Source organism: Mustela nivalis (genome assembly GCF_964662115.1).
Source record: "Mustela nivalis genome assembly, chromosome: 17".
NCBI lineage: Eukaryota > Metazoa > Chordata > Mammalia > Carnivora > Mustelidae > Mustela > Mustela nivalis.
The window spans coordinates 4,142,463-4,168,842 of NC_139036.1; the positions used below are offsets into that span (position 1 = coordinate 4,142,463).

At 53.2% G+C, this 26,380-nt stretch overlaps 1 protein-coding gene and 1 long non-coding RNA gene across 51 annotated transcripts in view; one reads left to right on the top strand and one right to left on the bottom strand.

Annotated features, from left to right (window-relative positions):
- LOC309852011 lies at positions 1-15,215 on the bottom strand. The gene is made up of 5 exons (XR_014305024.1): positions 15,080-15,215; positions 13,140-13,234; positions 8,361-8,563; positions 1,590-1,727; positions 1-462 (listed from the first exon to the last, which is right to left on the bottom strand). It is a non-coding gene; the product is annotated as an uncharacterized lncRNA (long non-coding RNA).
- Positions 14,616-26,380, top strand: part of CHD3 (chromodomain helicase DNA binding protein 3) — a 24,667-nt gene continuing 12,902 nt past the window's right edge. For 8 of the 50 annotated variants that reach the window (XM_082708076.1, XM_082708048.1, XM_082708056.1 and 5 more), the window contains exons 1-13: positions 14,634-14,989; positions 19,607-19,719; positions 20,220-20,390; positions 20,619-20,743; positions 21,949-22,232; positions 22,354-22,484; positions 22,654-22,804; positions 23,000-23,175; positions 23,442-23,675; positions 23,870-24,073; positions 24,427-24,638; positions 25,564-25,695; positions 26,076-26,175. In XM_082708076.1, the coding sequence (XP_082564202.1) occupies positions 14,716-14,989; positions 19,607-19,719; positions 20,220-20,390; positions 20,619-20,743; positions 21,949-22,232; positions 22,354-22,484; positions 22,654-22,804; positions 23,000-23,175; positions 23,442-23,675; positions 23,870-24,073; positions 24,427-24,638; positions 25,564-25,695; positions 26,076-26,175 (2,307 nt within the window). In that variant the 5' untranslated portion in view covers positions 14,634-14,715. Of the gene's footprint in view, positions 14,990-19,606; positions 19,720-20,219; positions 20,391-20,618; positions 20,744-21,948; positions 22,233-22,353; positions 22,485-22,653; positions 22,805-22,981; positions 23,176-23,441; positions 23,676-23,869; positions 24,074-24,426; positions 24,639-25,563; positions 25,696-26,075; positions 26,176-26,380 lie in introns of all 50 variants that reach the window. The other 42 variants (XM_082708041.1, XM_082708044.1, XM_082708053.1 and 39 more) reach the window with 12 other exon arrangements.

A 26,380-nucleotide genomic window follows, 5' to 3' on the forward strand; every position in this document is an offset into this window, starting at 1 on the left:
TTTTTTTTTAAGATTTTATTTATTTATTTGACAGGCAGAGATCACAAGTAGACAGAGAGGCAGGCAGAGAGAGAGAGGGGGAAGCAGGCTCCCTGCTGAGCGGAGAGCCTGATGTGGGGCTCGATCCCTGGTCTCTGGGATCATGACCTGAGCTGAAGGCAGAGGCTCAACCCACTGAGCCACCCAGGTGCCCCCAGAGGACTTCTTTTAAAGCGAAGGAGACGTGGTTGAGAAGGAGCAAGTTGAAGGAGCGGTAAGGGTCTCGGTGAACCCTTAGGCCCCAAGAAGGCAGCGGGGGTGGGAGGCAGAGCCCTGCACTCCCCTCCCCCCCCTGGGACCAGCTTCAGATGGACCAACAGGAGGAAGGAGGGAAGCCCACAGGCTCAGTGTCTGGGTGCGGCTGTTTCCGGGGAGCCCTCATCTGGTGATCTGGCTCCTGGAAGGCGAGGATAAGGTTTCCTCCTAGAGGAAGAAGGTTGGGAAAAGTCACCATGGGGAATGGAAAGGCGGCGAGGTTAGGGCAAAGGATTTCTGAGCAGGGACGGGAGTAGGCGGGTTCCCTGGGCTGCACTGTGCATGCCGGGTATAAAGAGGTAGCAGAAGTGGCCATGGTTCGAGGTGGGCGGGAGGAAGTCGAGGACAGGGCACGGAGACCCCTGGCAAGACAGTGGCCGAAATGACCGAGCATGGGCTCTCAGCTGGACAGGGATAATGGATGGTGAAAGCATTAGAGTGTCTTATGGGTCCAAGAACAGCAGAGATGAGAGCAGGAAAGACAGAAAGTTGTAAGTAAAGCAGGGGGCTTGAATCTAGAACTTCAGAAGACGTTAAGTACAGAGGTGGGAGGGGCGGAGAAGGGTCTCCGGTTGGGGAGTCGAGGGCAGGTGCCCTTCAGTGAACAAGGGACAGGACCAGGGCGAGCACATGTGGCCAGAAGGAGAAGTGTCGGGGGGCCCAGCCAGGCTGCGGAAGCTCCAGACCCCCCACGACTGGAGACCTGGAGTCAACCCCGGAGATGGGGAAACAGATTCCTTTGGGGCACCTGGATGGCTCTGTCCGGTAAGTATCTGCCTTCAGCTCAGGTCACGATCCCCGGGTCTGGGGAGCCTGCTTCTTCCTCACCCTCTGCCCCTCCCCCTGATCATGCACTCTCTCCCTCTCAAATAAACAAAATTAAATTAAATTTAAAAAAGAAAGAAAGAAATAGATTCCTTTACGTATGTATGGTCTCTAGACTTATTTGCCACATTACTGTAAATGTACCGAACTTGGTGGCCAAATATTTGATGTCATCTCCTATCCTTTCTCTTCCCGTATGTCTTTTAAGTTAAAATTTTTTAAGCTTCATTTTATTTTTCATTGTATAACACGGGCCCTTCACAGAAAATTCCAGGTAGGCAAGCGTAAAGGTGCAAAACAAAATTGCTATTATTCCTATCACTCAGCAGAAACCCGTATTAATGTCTTAACCACATCCTCCTAGTATTTTCCCACGTGGTTGCAATTATACTGCAGGTATGATTTTCTACTGCTTTATGCGACTCACATCAGATTGTAAGTTGTTAAAAGGGAACGAGGGTAGGACTTACAACGGTGGTTGTCTTTAGGAGGGGCACAGACCAGAAAGACACTGGAAAGTTCTGGGGTGCTGGAAATCCGTTGTATCTTTACCGGAATGAATGGTGTTCACACAGGAGTACACATTTGCATAAACACAAAACGTACACCTGAAAACCCCCCAAGCAAGCGAACAAAAACCAAAATGAAATCACATCGGGAGCATTTGCTCGTGCCATTTTGTTAATGGGGAAAAGGTTAATCAGTGAATCGAGGAGAGCATGTAAGTATCAAGTCAGGAAAGGACGGGTGTTGGCGAGGATGTGGAGAAAGGGGAGCCTGGCTGCGCTCTTGCTGGAAGGCAAGCTGGGGCAGCCACTCTGCAGAACAGCATGGAGGTTCTTCAAGAACTTAGAAATAGAGCTACCCTATGACCCGGCAATCTCACTACTTGGTATTTACCCAAAGGACGCAAAAATTCGAATTCACGGGGATCCATGCATCCTGATGTTTATAGCGGCATTATCTATGACCAGCGCAATTACAGAACACAGAAGGTGTCCATCGGTACACAAACAGATAAAGACATGGTACACACACACACACACACACACACACAGGAATATTACTCAGCCAGAAAAAATGAAATGAAATCTTGCCATTGGTGAGGACATGGATGGAGCTAGAAGGGATAATGCTAAGTGAAAGCAGTCAGATACAGACTCTGCCTCATGATCTCACTCATACGTGGATTTAAGAAACAAAATAGAGGGTCATAGGGGAAGGGAGGGAAAAATGGGACGAAATCGCAAAGGGAGACAAATCCTAAGAGACTCTTAATCATAGGGAACCCACTGAGGGTTGCTGCAGGGCAGGGGGTGGGGGGCTGGGTCATTGGGTGACGGGCACAAAGGAGGGCACGTGATGAGACGAGCACTGGGTGGTGTTCTATGCAACTATAATCATGGACCTCAACTTCTGACACTAATATAACACCATATGTTAACTACACTGGCATTTATTTTATTTTAATTTTTTTCAAAGATTTTATGTATTTATCTGACAGACAGAGATCACAAGTAGGCAGAGAGGCAGGCAGAAAGAGGAGGAAGCAGGCTCCCTGCAGAGCAGAGAGCCTGACTTGGGGCTCGATCCCAGGACCCTGGGATCGTGACCTGAGCCGAAGGCAGAGGCTTTAACCCACTGAGCCACCCAGGCGCCCCCTACACTGGCATTTAAACACAATTTTTTTTAAAAAGCGGTATACAGGTGTACAGGTCAGACAAGGCGTTATAAAACATTACTGTTGTTACAAGTCTGTTTTTACAGACAATGGAGTCACATGTCTCCTGGAATATTCTTCGTGGCTGATACATGTCACATCTATTCTTGGGAGACTGGAATAGTTCTCAATAACAGATCAAAAATTTTCAATTAAAAACCTCCACAAGTAACATTTTAATGGTTTCTCATAATCTTTCGTTGCTATCTGACTCTCTCATCAAAACTACCTTGAAGGGTGACCAGCTGTTGGGGCGCCTGCTGGCTCGGTCGTGGAGTGTGGGACTCTTGGCCTTGGGTTGTGGGTTTAAGTCCGTGTTGGGTGTAGATTACTTAAAAAAAAAAAATTAAAATCTGGGGCATGTAGGTGGCTCAGTGGGCTGAGGATCTTGACTTTTGGTTTTGGCTCAGGTCATGATCCCAGGGTCGTAGGATCGAGCCCTGTTTCCGGCTCCACGCTCAGCGGGGAATCTGACTGAGATTCTCTCCCTCTTCCTCTACCCCTCCCCACCGCTCGTGCACTCTCTCTAAGAATGAATAAAATCTTGAAAAAAAAAACAAAAAACCAAAATCTTAAAAAAAAAAAAGTGACACTGCCAAAGAGAATAAATACATTTCCTGGTTTGCACTTAAAAAAAAAAAAAGAAGCTGAGACATAATTTATATCCCATGAAGTTCATGATTTTAAAGTGTTCAAGAGTTTTTATTTTATTTCTTAAATTATTTATTTATTTGACAGACAGAGCGAGAGAGGGATCACAAGCAGGGGGAGTGGGAGAGGGAGAAGCAGGCTCCCTGCTGAGCAGGGAGCTGGACACAGGGTTCGATCCCAGGACGCCGGCATCATGACTTGATCCCAAGGCAGACGCTTCACTGACTGAGCCACCCAGGCGCCCCCCGAACTTTTGGTAGAAGGTTTACAAGACTGTGCAGTTATCCCCACTCCCTCATTGCGGAGTGTTTTTGTCACTACAAAAATAAACTCCGACCCATTAGTACTCATTCCCCAAGGTCTTCTCCCATGAAGTTGGGGCAAATGCTACTGTTTTCTGCCTCTATGAATTGATCTATTCCGACCTCTAGCAGAAGCAGAAAATGATATACAGCCTTTTTGTATCTCGTTTCCCCCTAAGACAGAAGTCTCTGGGTCACGTGGCAACTCTGCGTGTCCAATTCGAGGAGTGTCAGTTGGCGCCTTTCTTGCCCTCTACGAAGCATCCCGCAGTACCCATCATGCTTGCTTCCAGAAGCTGTCTCCTCGTTCCAGCATAGTATCCTTATCTGGCGCTCCTACCATTCTAGCAACTTGTTTTCCCTTTGGCTTCTCTTAGCTCCCGCCATTCTTCAAAGTTCCTCCAAGGGTCTGGCCTCTACTCTTTACTTGATAAACCAACAGTTCTTACCCTTTCAAGAGCTACCAACATCTACTAGAACTTTCTATTAAGACCTAACCACCCTAGCCAGATGGGGTCAACACACTACTTGCTAAGTATTTTCTTTCTTTTAAAGATTTTATTATTTGACACAGAGAGAGATCACAAGGAGGCAGAGAGGAAGGCAGAGAGAGTGGGGGAAGCAGGCTCCCTTCTGAGCAGACAGCCAGATGCGGGGCTCGATCCCAGGACTCTGAGACCATGACCTGAGCCGAAGCCAGAGGCTTAACCCACTGAGCCACCCAGGCGCCCCTGCTAAGTACTTTCTTAATCGACATAGACTGCCTTTCTTCCTCCTATCTGCTGTAAATCTTAGTGCTTTCTGGGGGCCTACTTCAGATGCAACTACGCAGGAAAGGTCTTCAGTGATCCCCCTCTCCCCACCAAGATCTCTCTTCTCTCAATTCTGATTTCACAGCCCATAGCAATGATCACTACCCCATATTGTTAATTAACAGTTTGGTGTGTTTATGTCTGAACTCAAATGGCTCTCCTTCCTCCACCCAGCTAATCCCTTGGTCACTAAAAAATTCCCAGGCTGCTTTAAAAGATGCACAGAGAGAAAATATTGTCCTTCCCAGTGGTAACTATCGCAGTTTCTCATATATTCTTCTAGAAAAACTTTATGGATATTTACATATTTTTTGTCTCATCAACAATACCATATTATATCTGTGATCTTCTATACTTTCTTCCCTTCCTACTTCTATTCTTTTTTAAACTTGAACCTCACGATACTTACATCACATTATACCTTGTGATTATACCTTGCTTCTGTATTTTTCTCCCCAAAGAGTTAGAAATGAGTGAAGAGTAATTTCTTTAGAGAAATTATACTACCTTTTGTCCCACTTGGTTTCACATGCTAATGTGATCATAAGGCTACTTAAAATTCTTTTTTTTTTTTTTAAGATTTTTTTCTTTATTTGTGTGGTAGAAGCAGGCTCCGCATAGAGCGTGGAGCCTGACACGGGCCCCTGACTCATGGCCCCGAGATCAACACCTGAGTAGACACCGAGAGTCACCTGCTCGACCGACTGAGCTGCCCAGGTGCGCCTGTTCACACACACAATAAATATTTTCTCAATGTAAAAATGAAGAATTCTAAATAGAGCTAAATACCCCTCATTATTCTTTCCCAAAAGTAACCACTGTTAACAATTTGATATAGGTATTATGTCCAGAATTTTTAAAAGCATTTACGTATCTATGTGTGTGTGTCTTTAAAAACATACAGCACTGATTTCAGTTTCTTTGGACATAAGCTAAATGATATTACAATGTACACATTGCTTTCTGCTGTTTGGTAATATAGGAAAGAATCCTACCATGTAGATGTAACTGACTTCTTACCTGCTGGGTAGTTGATTTAGCTATTCCTTACTATCAGAGATGTGGGTGTTCCCAATTTTTGCTCTCACAAATAATGCTGTAATGGATGTCTTTGTACGGGTTACCTTCTGGATGCGACTTCATGTGCATGCACGAGTGTGATGACTTTCTCAGGGTAGATGGTAAGAAGTGGGATTCTGGGGGGCGCCTGGGTGGCTCAGTGGGTTAAAGCTTCTGCTTTCAGCTCAGGATGTGATCCCAGGGTCCCAGGATCGAGCCCCACATCAGGCTCTCTGCTCAGTGGGGAGCCTGCTTCTTCATCTGTCCTTCTGCCTACCTGTGCTCTCTCTCTAATAAAGAAATAAAATCTCAACAGAAAAAAGAAGAAAAAGAAAACATGTATGTTTAAAGGTATACTAGAGGGGCGCCTGGCTGGCTTAGTCTGTAGTCAGGGTCGTGAGTTCAAGACCCACACTGGGCAGACACATAACTTTAAAAATAAAAGTTTAAAAATGTACTAGACACAATTAAGCTGACTACTGCCAGTTCTACAATACAGTTGTTACAGAAAATAAATTATATATATGGCCATCACTTTCACATATTAGTTCTTTTAAGACCTGAGGACATCTCATTGACTTAGAAGTCATCTCATATGTAATAGAAAGATCAGCAGACTAGAAATTGGAAGGTAGAGGCTCATGTCCTGGTTCTGTCCCTAACAACCAACTTGAACTCAGGCAATCCCTTCCACGTGTGGGTCCCCATTTCCCTACCACAAAACTAGATGAAGCGAGGTTTCCTACAACACGGTCTCAACACCATTGACTGCAGGCAAGATGTTTTCATTTCTATTGAGTTTTTTAAATAAATATTTTCTTTATTTGAGAGAGAGACAGAGCACAAGCAGAGGAGAGGGGGAGAGGGAGCTCTTGACTGAAATCATGACCTGAGCCAAAGGCAGATGCTTAACTGACTGAGCCACCCAGGAGCTCCTCTTGATTTTTATTTTAATAATTACTTATAGCCTAAAATAAATTAGGAATGGGGTGTGTGTGGGCTCAGTCAGTTAAGCGTCCAACTCTTGATTTTGGCTCAGGTCATGATCTCAGGGTCATGAGACTAAACCCTGCCTTGGGCTCCATGTTCACTGGGGAGTCTGCTTCTCTCTCTCTCTCTCCCTTTGCCCCACACCCTGCTTGCACTCCCTTTAAATAAATAAATGAAATATTAAAAAATTAAAATAAATTAGGAAGTAATTACCCTGTCAAATCAAGGATTTATAGATACTGTTTCTCAATCACATGAAATTTACTTTCTAAAGGACACGTGTTTGGGGTGCCAGCTGGCTCAGTCGATAGAACATGCAATCTTGACCTCAGGGCTGTGAGTTTGAGCCCCATGCTGGGTTTAAAGATTACTAAAAAATAATAATAAACTTACTTACTTACTTAATTTTTTTAACAGTAGCTAGACTAGCAAGGTCTATATTTTTTTAATTAATTGATTTATTTTTAGATTTTATTTATTTATCTGACAGAGACACGGCGAGAGAGGGAACAGGCAGGGGATGTGGGAGAGGGGGAAGCCTGCTTCCCGCCAAGCAGGGAGCCCGATGTGGGGCTCGATCCCAGGATCCTGGGATCATGACCTGAGCTGAAGGCAGACACCCAATGACTTGAGCCACCCAGGTGTCCCAATACTAAATTTTTTTTTTTTTCAAGATTATTTATTTATTTATTTGACAGAGAGAGAGATCACAAGTAGGCAGAGAGGCAGGCAGAGAGAGAGAGAGGAGGAAACAGGCTCCCTGCCGAGCAGAGAGCCCGATGCGGGACTCGATCCGAGGACCCTGAGATCATGACCTGAGCCGAAGGCAGAGGCTTAACCCACTGAGCCACCCAGGCGCCCCAATACTAAATTTTTAAAACAAAAATTCTGGGTGGCTCAGTGGGTTAAAGCCTTTGCCTTCAGCTCAGGTCATGGTCTCAGGGTCCTGGGATGGAGCCCCACATCAGGCTCTCTGCTCAGCGGGAAGCGTGTTTCCTCCTCTCTCTCTGCCTGCCTCTCTGCCTACCTGTGATCTCTGTCAAATAAATAAATAAAATCTTTAAAAAAAAAATTCTGAAGGACCTTTAACTTAAAGTGAATAACTTAAAGAAAACTAGCAAGCAGACCACAGTACAGGGCAGTATGCAAATACGGCCAATCATGAATGTGATACACGAAGAACCAAAGTTTCTTTGTGAAATCAAGAAGAGGTAGATTAAAGCTGTAGATCCCCAGACTTTTGGATTTTGATAACCAGCAAAATGTAAAAACAAACAAAAATCCGGAAAGTCAGTGATCGACATGGGAGTTGCTGACTTTTTCTTAAGTACATGAAGAACAACAAAACTCAAACCTATATACCTATCTCTGTTATTTGCTAAAAAGGTAGTTAATATGTCGTATGATTATAAAAGAAGTACATGCTGGAAAACTTTCAAATTTTACACAAGTATAAAAAGTCTTCCTTTCTCTTCCTTCATAAAATCTATGATGGCCCTCCTTCCATGCAGATCAATCTCATTTTTAGAAAGGACCTTTTAAACAAACACGCTATTAATCTGTAAGCATTCATATACACGTAACGTATACTTGTTACGTATAATATAGTATATTCTATTATTTACGCCACATAAAAATCTATAGAAAAACATGTAATCTCAAAACAAAGGACAGACCTTCCCAGGGAAAGACAAGCAGCAAGCTTACTTAGCCATCTGGAAACCACTGGTCTAGGCACCCTTCTCTCTGAAGTCCCATGATGAGGCACACCTGGGTGGCTCAGTCCCTGGCCTGGGTCATGATCCCAAGGTCCTGGGATTGAGTCCCGAATCTGGCTCCCTGCTCTGCAGGAGGCCTGCTTTTCCCTCTCACTCCTCCTGCCTGTGTTCCTTCTCTGGCTGTGTCTCTCTCTGTCAAACAAATAAATGAAATATAAAATAAAATAAAATAAAACAAAATTCCATGATTAAGTCTAGAATATCCTCTGTATTTATGTGACTTTCATGATCCCTCATCTATATATTTCCAAAGACAACTAGGAACCTCTTTAACATTTCCTTGAGTAGAAAATCACTGAGTACAGAGTGATCTTTTCAGTCCTTTGACCTGCCTGGGGACATGAGGACACGTCTGTGCCCAACCAATTGCTGTCACTGGTCCCTACATTGGAGTTTTAACCTGGGGTCCGTAGACATCTGGGTGTTCCTAATACCATAAAAATATACGTGGTATTCTGCATATACCAACCAATCCCTGAACAGCACGAGGCCTATGGGTGCTGACCCTTTGTGCAGTGGAAAAACTCTCACCCCCCCATAACATGACTAATGACAGCCTACGGTCGACCAGAGGCCCCAGCAACACCATCAAAGTTGGTTACCCCTATTTTGCATGTTAGATGTACTATATACTATATTCTTATAATAGAGTTGCAAGAAAATACAATGCTATTAAGACAATCATGAGGAAAATACATCTACAGTTCTGTATTTAATGATTCCATAAGTTTACATCATCTGTTTACGAGACGAACCATCTCTCAGTACCTTGGCCTCTACTGCCTGACAGGACGCGACACCCTCGAGACCTTATACATGGTGGATGTGAGTTACTCATACCAGACATTAAAAATAAAAAGACAGCATGTGGTCTCTAAGTGTTTTTGTGCATAAGTTCGAACATAAAAAAAAAAAGATGTGCGTGATATTTTCAGGTAGCAAATGATAAAATTGTACCTGTGTGTATTTTACGCACTTGTGAAATACCTATACTTTTCTTAATTTTTTCGATGTTTCTAGGCTATAGAGCACATCTGCAAGTTTTTTTTTTCAAATTATTGCACATCTCCAAAATATCTTCCAATATATTTATTGAAAAGAATCTGCACGTACGTGGACCCGCGCAGTTCAAATCCATGCTGTTCAAAGGCTTATAACTTTCCACGAACCAAAAAAGATTAGAAGCTCTTGCTCTGGGTACGTTTCTTGCTTTTGCATTAAGGAAATAATCTTCTTGTGGTTAAGGAGTCCCTCACAGTTTTCTTCTAGTTCTTTCTTAGCAGGAGGGGGGCGTCTGATTTCTGGTTTGCATTTCACAGGCTGCGTGCCTAAGTTCCTTGTTCTCACCTTAATGGTCTTAGTAAAAACAAAAACCATCCTCCCCTAGCTGTGAGTCATATGGCATTTTTAATTTTGTACTGATTTTTAGTTTTTCAAGTACAGAGGGATGGAACAAGGCAGGGAGAGGTGGACACCGGCAGGTGGGGAGATGAGTGGCCAGGGATGGGGAGACGTGCAGGCCCAGATAAAAGGCATAAGGACGGACACACAGACAGGCTGGGGGTGGGGGGGATGAGTGACAGGGAGGCCGATGAGAGCGCCAGGAGAGACGCGGCTGGACAAACAGGTGTGGGGAGAAAGAGAAGGCAGACAGACCGAGGCAGGAGGAGATCGAGGAGAGAGAGAAGACAAAGTGACAACAGTGTCTGAGGCCGCACGCGGCTGTGTGACGGATAAATGCCATCACATCCATTACTGCAGGCAGACAGGGAGAATCCAGCAGACAGATGGGGTGATGGAGGGATGCAGGCCAATCAGACAGAAGAGGGGGAAGGTGGCCAATCAGAGGGACGCTCGAATGCAGCCCAAGACAGACAGTTGAGGGGAAAGACAGAACCGAGAAAAGAGAAGTGAGAAAGGGCGGGCGGGAAAGGGGCCAGAGGCCCAGAGGCCGGGGCTGCCACAGTGCGGTTCAGGAACGCGGGCAGGGAAAGAGCAGTGCGTCCTGTGCAGAAGTTTCCTTGTCGTCCCCCTGGAGAGACCCACACAGAGGCTGTGTCTTTGTTCCCCCCAAGGACTGAGCCTCCCCATCCCCAAGGTGCCCGCCGGAAGGAGGCAGAGGGAGAAAAGTTGTAGGAGGAAGCAGTGTTTCAGATCGGGAGGAGGCCGTGCTCGTTGCCCGGGCCCAGGGGTGGAGAGTCAGAGGCCTGTGAAGGCTGTACACGCCACGTGCACACGGACGTGCCAGGGAGGCAGGGCAGGCCCGCACTCTGCATGCACACGAGCTGGGCCCGTGGGCTCACTTAGTAACCACACCTGACGGATGGACGCGGTACTTTTCAGGTCCTCGGGGGCCCCCACGTCCTATCTCAGCTGATGCATGGCTGGGCCGTGAGGGGACTGGTGGCGCTTGGTTCTCTGCAGGCAGTTCCCTACACAGAGGAGAAGCCCCTGGGAGGTACAGGTGCGTCCCAGGTCCCGGCAGCACGAGCAAGCCACGAGCAGCCGGTCAGCCAGGAAGACAGGTGCCCTAGAGTAGAAGCGAAAAGATGGGACAAAAACCGGCAGGCCCAGTGACAAAGGGACGGAGAAAGAAGCATTGGGCAGGACTGGGAGAGGAGGAGAAAGAAGGGCAGCAAATGGCGGGGAGGCGGGGAGACTGAGATCCTCGGAGACCCTCGTCTGGCACAACGTCCGATAAGCACGAAGTGGTGGCTGCCTCAGGGACAGGGATAGGGGACTGGCGGGGAGGGGCAGGGTGGCTCACGCGGCCCGGGACTCCGCTAGCGCCCCACACCATTTGTGCCGCATGTGGCCTACCGACTGGAAGGTGGAGGGATGCACCAAGATGACGAGAGAAGAAAGGCAGGTGGAAATGTGGACCCAATGTGGCTGGAGATGTGGCCTGAGCATCGCAGAGGCCAGAGATAAGACACAGCAGAAGCAGGCCCGTCTCAAGTGAAGGCCAGCAGTAGGGAAAGGCAAGGCGGGCGGTGCTACAGGAAGGCCCAGAGATGTCAGGGCAAGGGAGTCGCTGACAGCTTTGGGGTAGTGAGGCCACCTCCGTGGAGCCCAAGTGGAGGTGCAGCCGGAGGAAAAGGAGGCGAGCACTGGATGGGGCAGGGGGGCGGCCAGCAGCAGCAGAGCAGGCTGGGCGGACCGACGAGCAGACGGACGCTCGGGGAGGCGAGCAGAAAATTGCGGACTTACCAGGCATACACAAGGGGAGGAACACGGAGAGGAGAAAGATAAGAGGCAAACCCAGATAGGGAGGCATGGCAGGGCCTGGAAGGTAGACAAACCAAGAGATGAAGGCTAAAAAAGTGACAGAGACAGGCAGGCGGGGAGACAGATGGCTGGAGAGAGAGCGGTGGGCAAACAGCCAGGAGAGCAGACAGACAACCAGAGAACGAGGCTGCCAGCCAGTCAGGGAGGAGCAGACAGGCAGGCAGGCAGACACCAACAGGATGAGCAGGTAGAGAGGCAGGCGGGAGCCAGGATCCAGGGAGGCAAAGTGAGAGAGGTCGGTGGGAGAGAAGAGACGAGAGGAGAGGTGGGTGGGCGGAGGGGGACGTGGACAGAAGACAGAAGGGAGCCCACGAGCAGATCCACAGGCAAAGCACACTTGCAGGAATGACGAATGTGGGGACAGGGACGCACCTGCAGCTCCTGGCACATGGCGGCGGGCGGGCAGGGGTGCACGGCCCACGGGGAGGGGGCGCCGAGGCAGGCAGGCTGCAACGCACCCGGTGTGCAGGGGTGGCCCACATCCACGTGGGGACACTCCTCCCCGACACACGCCGAGGAGCCTGGGAGAGGAGGGAGCCAGGCACACGAGAGGAGAGACAGACACATGGAGGCAGAGCCCGGAAGACAGAAGTAAACAGAAACAAGACAGAGGTGGAAAGTCACTTAGAGGTGACAGAGCCTGAGAGCCTGGAGGGAGGCCCGGGAGTCAGTGTCAGTGAGGAAATAAAGTCACCCATACCGAGAAGCCCCGCCACAAAAAGAGGGCGATACCCAGATGGCCTTGCACAAAGGGACCGGAGAAGGAACAGGACAGAACCGTACAGAGGAGGGATAGGAGGTAGACTTGGCGCAGGACTGACACAGGAGGCGGCCGGGAGACTCCCAAAGGCCGGGTTAAGAAAAAGACAGAGCTCCTGGCTCGGTCAAGTGCATCAGTGTGTGCGTATGGGGGGTGGTGCATCAATAAAGAATTTTCTAGCCTCCTAAGCAAAGCTGGCACAGGATTCCCTGTCATTCCTACTTTCTGTCTGCTGCCTACCTACCCCTCCCGCCTGAGGTGCTCCTGAGCACTGCTGGGCCTGCAGGAGAGTGGGGGGACGGTAGCTCCACTCAAGGGGCAGAGAAATAACCCAGAAGAGAAGGGGCTCCCCGGGGCAAGGGAGGGGAAGAAAGGAGGGGCAAAGGGAGATCAGAAGAATGGGAAGAAGCTGGAGTTAGGAGAGGTGACAAAGACAGAAAAGGGTAGAAAGGAGCTTTTTGCCCTTCTTCCTTTGCCGGCCCTGTTCAAGAGGCAAGTTTTAGAGGACTTCTCAGCTGGATCTCCGGATGAGAGAGCTACCTTGAGACTCCTTTCCAACCTTCCATACGATTCCCGGCTCCACTCCTAAGATAAACACTAGGGTATGGTGGGACATAATGGGCCAGGCAAGTGGGATGAAAATGCCAGGGGGACCCCTACCTCTGTTTCTCAGTCCCAGAGACTTTCCTGTTTCACGGTACCTCAGTTTCTTCTACTGTACCAGTGTCGGAGATCATGGAGAAAAGGGAAATAGACTGCAAAGGGAAAAAAGAGAAAACAATTTCACAATTTCTCCAACTTGACTCTTTCTCTTTATTCTAAAAATCTGTACTCCTGATCCCTAAATTAATTTCCCAAGTCAGATGAATTTTATCGTTGAGCCATGGGGGGAGGGGAGGGCGAGGTAAAGCAGAAAGGAGTGCAGATAGAATTTACAACAATTATAAATCACCAAAAAGCCTGGGCAAAGGGGAGAATCAAACATGGACTCCTTTGAAAAAAAAAAAAAAAACCTCAATCATCGTATCTATTCATATCTCTCCCCCAAAAGTCACTAGAATTTCTGTCACTTTTTTAAAAGAAAGGGGAGAAAAACCCAGCCCCGCTCCTCACTTGAAGGATACGTACACAATTAAATGCGTTTTGACTCCAGTGAGGTATGCAGAAACAGAGTTATATATAAACATATATTTCATCTTTTCCTTTTCAATGCCTGAAGGGGAAAAAAAAAAAGCCTTCACATCAAACCACTCCCTTCTGAAGTATTCAGGAAAAAAAAAAAAAAAAAGCTTTTCTTTAAGAGAAGGGAGGTGGGGAGGAAGAGACTAGTAAAGAAAAGAAAAATATTTAAATCTAGTTGGACTAGTATCTAACTAGTTAACCTTTAACAATTTATGCTGATGTCAGACTGAGCATGAGTACTGATTAATGCCCCCCCTCAAATATTTTTTTAAAGGGGGGGAGTTAGAAAGAGCAGCCATTTTTGTTTTATGCAGAAATCCTTCATGCCCCCCCCAACGCGCGCACACACACTCACACACACTCACACACACACAGTACACAAGGAAAATATCTCTATTAATCTGTGCACTAATCAGTTATGAAAAAAGGGAGAAATTTGTGGGTTTCTGGGTAGAGGCTTGGAGATGGGGGTGTAACAGGGGAGGAGAATGGGGGGGTGAAAACTGAAATATTAAGCCAGCCATTTTGTTTTAAAAGGGGATTTTTCCCCCCTCTCCCTTTCTTCATGGAGGGGGTGGCGGTGCTGGGGGGGGGTTGTTTTAAAAATAATTTCAAGGCGGCCATCTTAGTGCCTCAGCTCTGAGAAATATTTCTGAGCGCCCCCCTCAGAATTTAAATATATTTAAAGCAACGGAGAGGGGGGCAGAGAGAAGTCGAAAACTTTTATATATATATATATATATTTTTAATCCCCCTTTCTTGTTCTCTTGGGAGGAAGGGGAGAGGGGGAAAAAAAGTCTCTCAATTTTTTCCAAGACAATTTTTGGGGGTGGTTCGGCCCCCCTCCTCAGCCGGCGGCCCCGAGGGGGGGGTTCTGGAGGGGGGTGGCCCGGGGGTTTGGGGGGCTGGGGGAGGCGGTGGGGAGGAGGAGGACGCCGCCGCCGAAGAGGAGGAGGAGGAGGAGGAGGAGGAGGAGGAGGAGGTGGTGGTGGTAGCGGTGGGGGAGGCGGGCGGGCGGTGGGTGGGGGGGTGGTGGGGGGGCCAGAGCCACAGGATGGCTTCCCCTCTGAGGGACGAGGAGGAGGAGGAGGAGGAGATGGTGGTGTCGGAGGAGGAAGAAGAGGAGGAAGAAGAGGGCGACGAGGAGGAGGAGGAGGTGGAAGCGGCCGACGAGGACTACGAGGAGGACGACGACGAGGGAGCGCTCGGGCGCGGGCCGGGCCACGACCGGGGCCGCGACCGCCACAGCCCCCCCGGCTGCCACCTCTTCCCGCCGCCGCCGCCGCCGCCGCCGCTGCCCCCGCCGCCGCCGCCGCCCCCGCCGCCAGGTAAGCGGCCGCCCCGACTCCCCCCCGCACCCCCCCCAGCCCGAGCGGGAGCCGTGGGCGCGCGAGGCCGGGTGGGGGCGAGGCACCCACCGCGCGGCCGAGCCGAGGCGAATCCGGGGCGCGGGGCGCCAGTCTCGGGCCCGGGGCCCAGCGGCTGGCCGGGCGGCGGCGGGCGGGCCGGGCGGCGGCGGGCGGGCGGGCGGGCTGCGGCGGCCGCCGCGGGGCCAGGCCTCTTCCCCTCCCCCGTCGCACCCCTCCCCCGCCGCCGCCGCCGCTACCGCCGCCGCAGCCTCCGCCGCTGCCGCCGCCGCCGCCGCCGCCCGGGCTAGAGAGCACTGGGCGCGAGCTGCGCGCGCGGACCGGGCCACTCGGTCGCGGCTTTCGGGGGAGGAGGAGGAGGAGATTTTTTTTTTACCCTCGGCGGGGAGGGGGTAGGCAGGAAACGGCCGCGGCGAAGCCAGGGCCCCCTCCCTGGCCGAGCGAGGGACCGCGGAGACCCTGGCGGCCGGACGGCGGCGTGGAGGAGGGGCGCGTGGGGGAGGGGCGGCCGCGCGGGCGCCCCTGGGGCTCCGGCCCGAGTGGGGTTGCACTGAGGTAACGGGGGGTTTCTGCGTGTGGAGCGGACCGCGGGCCTAAGCAACACCCCCCTCAGGACTGGGGGGGCGGGGGCCGGGGGCAGGGGTCGGTCTCCATCGGACCCCCACCTGCGGGGACCCCGGTGCCCGCCAACTCCGGGGCGTGCGATGGCACGTGGGGGAGGGGTCGCGTGAATGTCTGCGGCCGGCTGGGGACCGGGGGCAGGTGGTGGCCGCACTCCACGCAGACCACTTCCTGGAGTCAGACTTGCTCCTGCCGCCTGTTCCCCCAGCTCGTCCCGGGGAGAGCACTCCTTTAAGGTTGGGGAGCGCAGGGAGAGTGTCTGGGAAACCAGATACCCCCAACTCCACCCCCTTATCTGCACTCTGCTCCGGGCTCTTTTGTGTCAAGTGCGGGCCCCCCCCCCCCGTGTGACCCCGTCAGTCTGGGGTGGCCGAGCTGCCCAGCTGTGACTCTCACGTGGCTGCCATTCACTGTCACTCACTCTCTCGCGGAAACCACCCGCACCTTGATCACGCTGGGGGGCGTGAACTGCCCATCCAGCTGTTGTGCAGCTTGACCATCACTCGGCACCTCTCCCCGGGGTGACAAGTCACCCGGGCCGCTCTCTGGGCAGTTCCCCCAGGGGTGGAAGGAGCACATTGCTGCCTCGCATGGTGGGGGGGCAGCAACGGCCCCACTCAGACCACCCTCCTAGTGGAGTGATTTCTAACCTTTTTGAGGACAGGGGAGCACTCTGAGGGTGCTCACATCTGCTGGGGGAGTGAAAGGGGACATCCAGACCCCCAGGCCTCAGTGCCACGCAGCACAAATCCATCAAACTTCAGGACGCTCTTTGTAAAACTGTCACATTGATCTGTGTGGGTGATGTAGCAAATGTCCCTGTTCAATTGAGAGCACCTTTGAAAGGAGTATGGGGTGTCTTCTTGGGGGGGGGGGCGGCGGAGGCGGGTGCGTGTTTGATGGAAACAGGGACACCCCCCCCCCAGGCTTGTCTGAAAAAGGGAAAAGTTTTTACAGAGTTATCCCAGAGAACCTATGGATTTGCAAGAGGGAGAAGGGATAAAAAATCGTGGGGAGGGGGATGCCTGGAGCCGGGCAGACGCAGCAAAGAAGAGAAAGAAAGGATGTCAGGTTGTGTCAGGGCCCGATTTGTGCGGCTAAGTGGAATGTGGTATTTGGGTGTTTCTGATCCCGGATTTGGGGATGTGAGAGAGAGCGAGGGGCATGAAATAATCTGAGGTCGAGGTGGGTCTTTGTGTCAGTTCCTCCCTCCCCCTCTTTCCCTCTGTTCTCTCAACAGCCGAGAAGAAACGTCAAATGTTTTTTTAAAAAAATTGTATTTGAAATGAAAACCCACCTCCTCGCTCTCCTGGGGGCCGTTGCATCCCCGCCCCCCTTTCAGCCCTCCGAGTCCAATGAGTGACCCAGATGCAGCCCCTCAGATGACTTTCGGAGGCAAAACTTTGGGGAAATATTTTTGGTTCGCTCGTTATTTCTGTCTACCTAAGTGCGGGCAAAAATAAGCCTCCTGGAAGGAAATGTGTGCGGGCCGCCCTCCCTCATCCTTCTCCCGAGTGTGAATTTGCGCGTCTTAGACGTCTATTGTTTTTCATTCTGACGGCTTTGATTCTCACCATTTTGTTTTACATTCTTACCCAAGACCGATTTTATCCCTTCCCCCCTTCTCGGCTCCTTACATTGTTAAACGTTTAAAATAATAGCGCTTGTGTTGGTGGGGGAAGGGAACAGGAAGCCCAAAACTCATTTCTTCTCCCTCCCCCTTCTGGCAAGTCTCGAGAAATAATATAACATAATATATAGATGTGATTCCTTGGGGGTGGGGGTGGGGAATGATTGTGGGTGGTGCGGAAAATTCTGGTAGTTTCTTTGCAAAAGCTCTGAAAATACAAACCCACCCCCTGCGTGCAGTACGCATGTGCAGCAGACCTATTATGGTGGTGCGTTGTGGGGGAGGGAGGGGAATTTGAGAAAAAATAAATATATGTGTGAGAGATTGATGGTGAGATTAGAGGGAGAGCGGGGCGGGCGGGAGGCGCGGCCTGGGCCCGGCTCCGCCCGCCTCCCCCCGCTCCCGCCGCGCCAGGCCCCGCCCCCGCCGCGCGCCGCCCCCCGCCCCCGCTCGCTTCCCGGGATCAGAGCCGGGGTGTGGGAGAGTCTGGGCGCCGGGCCAGCATTGAGTGGCTGCTGAGACCGAGGTTGGGACTTGGGTTTGCTTTATTGCCCTCCCTTTCCCTTCCTCGCCGCTCCATGCTGCCTCTCCCCGCCGCAGCCGCCGGCCTCCCGAATTCGGGAGCCTCCTGCCGGGGCGGGGAGGGCGGCGAACTGGCGGCTGAGGTCCCCGGGGCAGGTGCCCCAGACCCCCGCGGGGCGGGTGGTGGCCCAGGCCTCGTCCCTGACGCCGAGCCAGTTGGCCTGCCCTGCCACCGCCCCGGCGGCCTCCGTTTCCATGTTCACATTAAGCGACGTCCCGGGAGTTGGGGAGAGCTGGCTGCTGGGGGCGGGGTGGGGGGGGAAGGGACCGTGGCGTCTACTGACTTCCTACTCCAGTCTTCACGCTCTTCGCACGCCCGGGGCCTGCTGCACGCCCCGCCCCCCCCCCCCCCTTCCCCGGCCCTGGCCTAGAGGGTGATCCTGCACCAGAAGACACAGGATACTGGCGTTCTGAGGACAGGTAGCTTCTGAGGACAGGTAGCGAGGAAGGAGGCGCTGGGATCCCCAGGCAGTGGAAGCCGTGTTAATTGTGGCTAATTTTCCCTTGGCTGTTGTGGGCCGAAGGATTGTGTGTCCTAGAGCAAGGGGCTGGGCCAGACCCAGGCTTACCTCCTGCGGGGAGCAGGACAGGTCTGGCTGGTTAGTCTAGTGCCTCCTGGGGGGGCGAGGAGGCCAAGCAGGGCCCCAAGTCTGTGGCATCTGTGTTCTCCCCAGACCCGAGGTCAGGTTCATGGAGAATTGGGCTAGGGGACACATCAGGGAAGCCCCTGCCCTGATAGAGACATCTAGGGAGAAAGTCCGGGACCTAGGCTTGCTGAAAGCACGTAGAGGCAGCAGTCTGGATTTGTGCTCAGGCCTGTGTTCGTGTGTGCGTCTGAGAATGCATATGCTGGGTGTGTCTTTGTTTCCAGCTTTGTTTGGGTCTCCCCTGCTGCTTCTGTATGAATGGGACTAAATTTGGAGGCGAAGGGTGAGACCAGGGGACAAAGGGGAGGGGTCCTGAGTTCTCCTAGGGAGCAGGGTTATGGAAATAGATTTGAGGGGAGGTTCCAGGCTACTTGGGAAGAGGAGGAATGCTTAGGTAATTCAGAGACTGCTCCCTGTAGGGTTAGGGTGTGATGGACGAGCCAGACGCTGCAGTCCTGCGGGCAAGATGTGAAAATGACTGGCAGGGACTTCTTTTCCTCCAGGGCCATGTTAGGGTGACGGGAGGCTTGGCGATCGTCTGAGGAAGTATAAATAGAGGCCTCCCTCATGGCGGAAGGGATGTGAGGGCCCCGGGTGTTAGTGTGAGATCCCAGGTGTCCACCTTTGGCTCTCCCGTCTCAGCATCTGGCTTAGGGAGCTGCCAGCTTGTGTCTCCCCACTCCAAGTGCTGGGGTCAGGCCAGGCCAGCAGCTGGGCATGGCTTCCCCAGTTCCCGGGCAGGATGCCAGCTGGCTAAGTGAGGGGGAAGGCAGGAGGAGCCCTGGCGGCGACTGAAAGGACCTGCCACAGTCCGAGCCCATGGCCTAGAGCCTGCTCCCTTGTTAGTAGGAGGAGAGAGGAGGGAGTGGTTTGGCTGCTCTTCCCTTCTGACCCCTGACCTCCCATTCAGAACCCAAGCGTCCCAGAGTACTCGAAACACTCTCTGTTTGCACCCGGTGAAGGGAGGCGAGGTTTGGAGGAGTTAATGCCCTAGTTCCTAGAGAGTGGGAACAGGAGAGGTGAGGAGGGCTGAGGTCTAGGGGCTGCCGAGCTGGGGAACCTGGAGGCTTAGGTTTTCTGGTGCTCTCTGCTCCAAAGATAAGGATGACATCCGACTGCTGCCTTCAGCTTTGGGTGTAAAGAAGAGAAAACGAGGACCCAAGAAGCAGAAGGAGAACAAACCAGGAAAACCCCGGAAACGCAAGAAGCTTGTAAGTGTGAAGGACTCCTGTCTCCACGCAAGGCTCAGCAGACCATTCCCAGGCACCTACATTTTCTCGAATTTTCTCCGTCCCTCCTGATTATTCTATTCTGGGGTGGAGGGTGGAGGGTAGGGGGCATCCGGGAGTTGGAGGTCTGACGCCCCCTCCCCACTCCGGCTCAGGACCCCAGCATCAGAGCCCCGGGTGTCCACGTGACTCGCCTTAGCACCCTGGAGCCCCCATTGAGAGCAGGCTATGGGCACGGACTGCATGCTTCCGGAGCCTAGCAGCCCCACGTCTCCTTGCCAGTTTGTTCAGTTCCGCGTGCCTCAGTTTCCTTATCTGCAAAAAAAAAAAAAAAAAAAAAAAAAGCAGATTAAAAATAGATAAGTTACTATTTCCAGAAAATTGTTGTGAAGATTAAAAGGGATAATACATGTTATGGGCTAAGAACAGTTCCTGGCACATGGTAGGACTGAAGAAATGTTATTTTTATTTCTCTCCCTCAGGACAGTGAGGAGGAATTTGGCTCCGAGCGCGATGAGTACCGGGAGAAGTCAGAGAGCGGGGGCAGCGAATATGGAATGGGACCAGGTCGGAAACGGAGGCGGAAGCACAGAGAAAAAAAGGAAAAGAAGACCAAGCGGCGGAAAAAGGGGGAGGGAGATGGGGGACAAAAGGTGAGTAGGATTGGTGGGGACACACATCAGTGTTGAAGATGGGGCTGGGGGCGGAGCGCCCCAAGGAGGGGGTGCTCAGTGGAGAAGCTAGAGAATTTGCCCCAGAGCCTCAGCTACAAGCTATGGGGAGGGAGGGAGGCATGTGGGGGGCCCAGGATGGGGGCCGGAGAAGCGCCTGCCTCAAGGAACCCCTGCCCCGAAAGCCCCATGACACCTTGTCACTCGCAGCAGGTAGAACAGAAGTCGTCCGCTACTCTGCTTCTGACCTGGGGCCTGGAGGACGTGGAGCATGTGTTCTCCGAGGAGGACTACCACACGCTCACCAACTACAAAGCCTTCAGCCAGTTCATGAGGTAGGACTGGCCAGTGGACACTTCTGGGGGTGGGGGTGGGGGGGTCTGCGGAGCTGCATAAACTCTTGGATGCTGCTCCCCAGAGAAACGCACGGCACAGAACTTGAGAGGACCCTGGTCGCCGCAGGGTGCAGGGACCCCGGTTAGGATCCCTTCACGAGAGGATGGCAGGGGGGCAGTCATGATTCCAGTGCTGGGTTCGAAAGCCCTAGTGACAGAAGACAGTGAGGGCTGATGGCCCTCTACGCCCCAAACATTCCGGCTACCCCCGCAGGACTTCTCTTTCCACTGAAACAGAGAGAAATGAGTGTTGCCCAATTTCCTTTGCTCAGTTATCAAGTCATCTCTATCCTTGGCTTAGGACCCCGTGATTAACAGTCACGCCCCACTGGCTGTGGAGCCTGGGCTTTGGGGACACCCCCGCCCCCTGAGTAGAGTAGATGATAGCAGAGTGGCCCAAGCATGGCGAGTGTTCCCTCCTTGTTGTCAGTACCCTGTCTCTCCTGCCTCACTGCTGAGAACCGTGCTGCTGTGAGCACTGTGGTCACCCATGTCCTCACAAAAGTCTGCCACCCCGCCACAGAGCCTAACCCACCTGGCCTGTCGGACTGCACGTGCTAGGGCCCATGGAACTTGCTGGAAAATGCAGAGAATCCTGGCAACTCACGGTATCATCACAAGGATGAAACATGACCTCGCTAACATACGTGATAGGATCTTACAAACTGGAAAAGATTGGAAGCGTTTTTATCAACATCTTTGTTTTATCTTTTCTCATCTGCTGCGTGTGTACGTTTCCTTTCTCCTCGTACGTGTTCTTGGTTTTTATTATTTTTTTTCTCTCTTTTTTTAAAGGTTTCATTTATTTATTTGACAGAGATCACAAGTAGGCAGAGAGGCAGGCAGAGAGAGAGGAGGAAGCAGGCTTCCCGCTGAGCAGAGAGCCCAATGCGGGGCTCAATCCCAAACCCTGAGATCATGACCAGAGCTGAAGGCAGAGGCTTAACCCACTGAGCCACCAGGCGCCCCTGTTTTTTTCTCTCTTAAGCTCTATATCGGGTTACCTTTAAAGCGAGGTCGTTCCTGACGGGTCTTTGCCTCCTGGCCCAGGAGCGTGAGCACAAATGCAGACTCAGCCCCTGAGGGGTATGGCGGAGTCCGGACCATCTGTGAAGGTCCCATGTCCTCTGCTCCTGCATTTACAGGCCCCTGATTGCGAAGAAGAATCCTAAGATCCCAATGTCTAAGATGATGACCATCCTCGGGGCCAAGTGGAGAGAGTTCAGTGCCAACAATCCCTTCAAGGGGTCGGCAGCTGCGGTGGCGGCGGCGGCGGCGGCAGCAGCCGCAGCTGTGGCCGAGCAGGTGTCAGCTGCCGTGTCATCGGCCGCCCCCATAGCACCTTCCGGACCCCCCACCCTCCCACCACCTCCTTCTGCCGATACCCAGCCCCCACCCATCCGAAGAGCCAAAACCAAAGAGGGCAAAGGTGAGGACCCACCCGCCCCCGTTTAGGACCACTGTCCAGGGGTTCTGAGGCCTCCATGAACTGCGTTATTCCAGGACGTCGTGACGTCTGACGTGTCTCCCTCACCCTGCTCCTCCTTCAGGTCCAGGCCATAAAAGGCGGAGTAAGAGCCCCCGAGTGCCTGATGGACGCAAGAAGCTTCGGGGAAAGAAGATGGCGCCCCTGAAAATCAAGCTTGGGCTGCTGGGTGGCAAGAGGAAGAAGGGAGGCTCGGTGAGTGGCCCGTCCCTGTCAGCTAAGCGCCCCGGCATGGAGGGGGGGCGGTCAGGGTCCAGGGGTCCAGACACAGGGGTCCTTGAGGGAAGCCGGAGCAGGAGCCGGAGGCCTGGGGAGGGGAGCGCGGTGAAGCCGGCCTCCCTGACCGCCCCGGGGCTCCGGGCAGTATGTCTTGCAGAGTGATGAGGGCCCCGAGCCGGAGGCCGAGGAGTCAGACCTGGACAGCGGCAGCGTCCACAGCGCCTCGGGCCGGCCGGACGGGCCTGTCCGCACCAAGAAGCTCAAGAGAGGCCGGCCGGGGAGGAAGAAGCGGAAGGGTAAGGGGTACCAGCTGTGTGTGACCTTGTCCATCTGGCCACCTGTCATCCCTTGAGGGCCCCTTTTGTGTCCCCCTCTAACTGCTTTGTTCAGCCTTTCTCTCCCCCATCACTTCTCTCTCTCTCTTTCTCTCTCTCCCCTTCTGTGCCCTTTGCCTGCCCTGGTATACATGACAGTCCTGGGCTGTCCCGCAGTGGCCGGGGAGGACGAGGTTGACGGCTACGAGACGGATCACCAGGATTACTGCGAGGTGTGCCAACAGGGTGGGGAAATTATTCTGTGCGACACCTGCCCTCGTGCCTACCACCTCGTCTGCCTTGATCCGGAGCTGGACCGGGCTCCCGAGGGCAAATGGAGCTGCCCCCACTGCGTGAGTACCTGCTGCCCCCTCCCCCTGGGGACCCACCTGTCTGCTTGCTGCCCCCAGATGCCTGGCTTTCTTGGTGGCCAGCCCCCTCCCCCATCCCTCTGCTTCCTCCTTGACGTGTCTGGAGACGGAGGTGTCCCGTTCCTTTGTTCCTGCCCGCCTCCTTTGCCCTTCTAGCAGTCAGGTGTCCCGTGTCTGTCCCTGGCTTCCGGTCTCACTGCCCGTCTTCTCCTTTCTGTCCATCTCCATGTCTGGCCTTGGCCTCCCAGGAGAAGGAGGGTGTGCAGTGGGAGGCCAAGGAGGAGGAGGAGGAGTACGAGGAGGAGGGAGAGGAAGAAGGGGAGAAGGAGGAGGAGGACGACCACATGGAGTACTGCCGCGTGTGTAAGGACGGAGGCGAGCTCCTGTGCTGCGACGCGTGTATCTCCTCCTACCACATTCACTGTCTGAACCCGCCCCTGCCTGACATCCCCAACGGAGAATGGCTGTGTCCCCGATGCACGGTGAGTCGGCCCTTCCTGCTGGGTTTCCTGGCAGCCCCGACTCTTCCCATCTCTGGAACCCCACTGTCTGGCCCCCCTTTCTGTTTCTGTCCCTGCACTTGGCCTTTGACTCCCTCGTGGGACCCCGAACTCCTCCTCCTCTAACGATGGCACTTTTTCCCCATGTTTCCTCCTTGTGCGCGCCTGTCCCCAAGTGCCCTGTGCTGAAAGGCCGTGTGCAGAAGATCCTGCACTGGCGGTGGGGGGAGCCGCCCGTGTCCGTGCCGGCACCCCAGCAGGCCGACGGGAACCCTGATGCCCCGCCACCCCGTCCTCTTCAAGGCCGATCGGAGCGAGAGTTCTTTGTCAAGTGGGTAGGACTGTCCTACTGGCACTGCTCCTGGGCCAAGGAGCTTCAGGTATGCGGCCTGTCCTTCCCGCTCTCTGGGACCCCCATGCTGTTCGTCTCACTCCTCCCTCCGGCCCCAGACCTTCACTTGCTTTGGGCCTCGGGCCCTCATACCCTCCCTCCATCCTCAGTCTCTGCGGGAGTCTCCTTCGGCCTCCACTCCTCCCGCCGCCAGCCTCCCTTCCCTTTCTGCCCTCAGTCCAGCCCTCAGTCCACCGTGTTCCTGCTCCCATCAGCCTGTCATATGCTTGCCCAGTCCGCTGAATGTCTGTCCTCCCCGTGCCGCTCCCCCCGGGGGCTGGTCCCTTGTGGTCCTGTTCGGATGCTGGGACCATCTCGTTCCCTCCCTCTGTGCCCCGTCAGCTGGAGATCTTCCACTTGGTGATGTACCGGAACTACCAGAGGAAAAACGACATGGATGAGCCCCCGCCCCTGGACTACGGCTCCGGTGAGGATGACGGCAAGAGTGACAAACGCAAGGTCAAGGACCCGCACTACGCGGAGATGGAGGAGAAGTACTATCGCTTTGGCATCAAGCCAGAATGGATGACCGTCCACCGCATCATCAACCACAGGTGAGTCTCCGGCCTCCCGCTCATTCACCCATGCTGTTCCCTACCCTACTGCCACTGCCACCCCGCCAGAGGCTGTATCACTGCGCCCAGCACCTGGTGCGCCTGCGGGGCTCCAGCTGCATTTCTCGGACATCCAGGTGGAGAGAAACCAGATGTAGAGTCCAGGCCCATGTGACCCCTTCCCTGTGGCCTCTGATCTAATGATCTGCAAGGCTGGGTATCAGGCCACAAAGGCCAACGTGAGAAACACGGTTTAGCCAACCTGTGTTTGTTGTGCTGCTTTCTTCGTGGTGCATGTTACCATCAGACATTGTCCATGCGCATGTTTACTGGGTCGTCACTGCCTTCCGCACCGAGCGTGAGCTCTGTGGACTTGGGGTCCCTTGTCTGTTCGTGCCTCACTGCTGAGTCAGCCCTGCCTGGAACTGGGCCTCCCGCCCAATGGCTGTTTAGTTAAGACTGAGTAGACGAAGCCCCAAGGGTTTTCTGGTCGTAGATTTCTTTTTCTTTTTCTTTTTTTAAATTTTAAAATATTTTTTTTATTTATTTGACAGCGACAGAGAGATAGCGAGAGCAGGCACAGGAGCAGGGGGAGTGGGAGTGGGAAAGCAGGCTTACCGCCGAGCAGGGAGTCCGATGGGGGGCTCGATCGCAGAACTCTGGGATCATGACATGAGCCAAAGGCAGACGCCCAACGACTAAGCCACCCAGGCGCCCCTCTGGTCGTAGATTTCCAAGCAGCCATGCTGGAAAGCATAGGGTGGGATTTCAGTCGTCCTAAATTCCCTCCCGGGGGCCCCTCGTTGAGGATGAGGTGACAAAGGCTAGCTGTTGGCTGATCATCGTGTTTATGATGATTTCTTTCTGATTGTGGTCCATGTTCTTTTTCTTCTCCTGCTCTTTCTCTTGGTCTTCTGCCCCGCAGTGTGGATAAAAAGGGGAATTACCACTATCTCGTGAAATGGCGGGACTTGCCCTATGACCAGTCCACGTGGGAGGAGGATGAAATGAACATCCCCGAGTACGAAGACCACAAACAGAGCTACTGGAGACACCGGTGAGGGGGCCAGGCCGTGGGGTGGAGTCTGAGGACAGGGGAGCGAAAGCCAGCCCCTTGGGCAAGGGGAGGTCCAGGAGGGGCAGAGCCGACCTGAAATCGAGGGCAGTAGCAGCCGGTGCTAGGTTGTCTGGGGTGGGACGGGTGGAGGAAGGAACAGTGTGAGGAACAGACGTCAGGTGCAGTCATGGGGAGAGGGGATGCCGAGGACTGGGGGTGGTGGGCGCTGTTGGCACTGGATGTAAAAGGGGTGAAGGTAAAAACTCTGGAAGAAAGGAACTGTGAGATGTTTAAGGAAAGTGAGAGGGAGGTCTGGAGTGGGTTCAGGAGAGAGCGAGGTTCCGAGGAGCAGGCCTCACTCACACCTGCTCTTCTCCCAGAGAACTGATCATGGGGGAGGACCCCGCCCAGCCCCGCAAGTATAAGAAGAAGAAGAAGGAGCTGCAGGGCGACGGGCCACCCAGTTCTCCTACTAACGATGTAAGTCCTCCCTCTCAGCCTTTCTCCTGTTTCTAGATCTAGGCGATTGCAGATTGCCCCGGGCCTCTGGACAGGACTTCCCCGAAGTTTCAGCAGCCTCCCTGGACGGTGTCCAGCCTGCCCCAAGCATGGCTAGGAGATCGGCCTAAAGGGCCAGAGAGAAGCTTGACGCCCCAGCACCCGGGGCTGCCCCCACCCCTGCTGC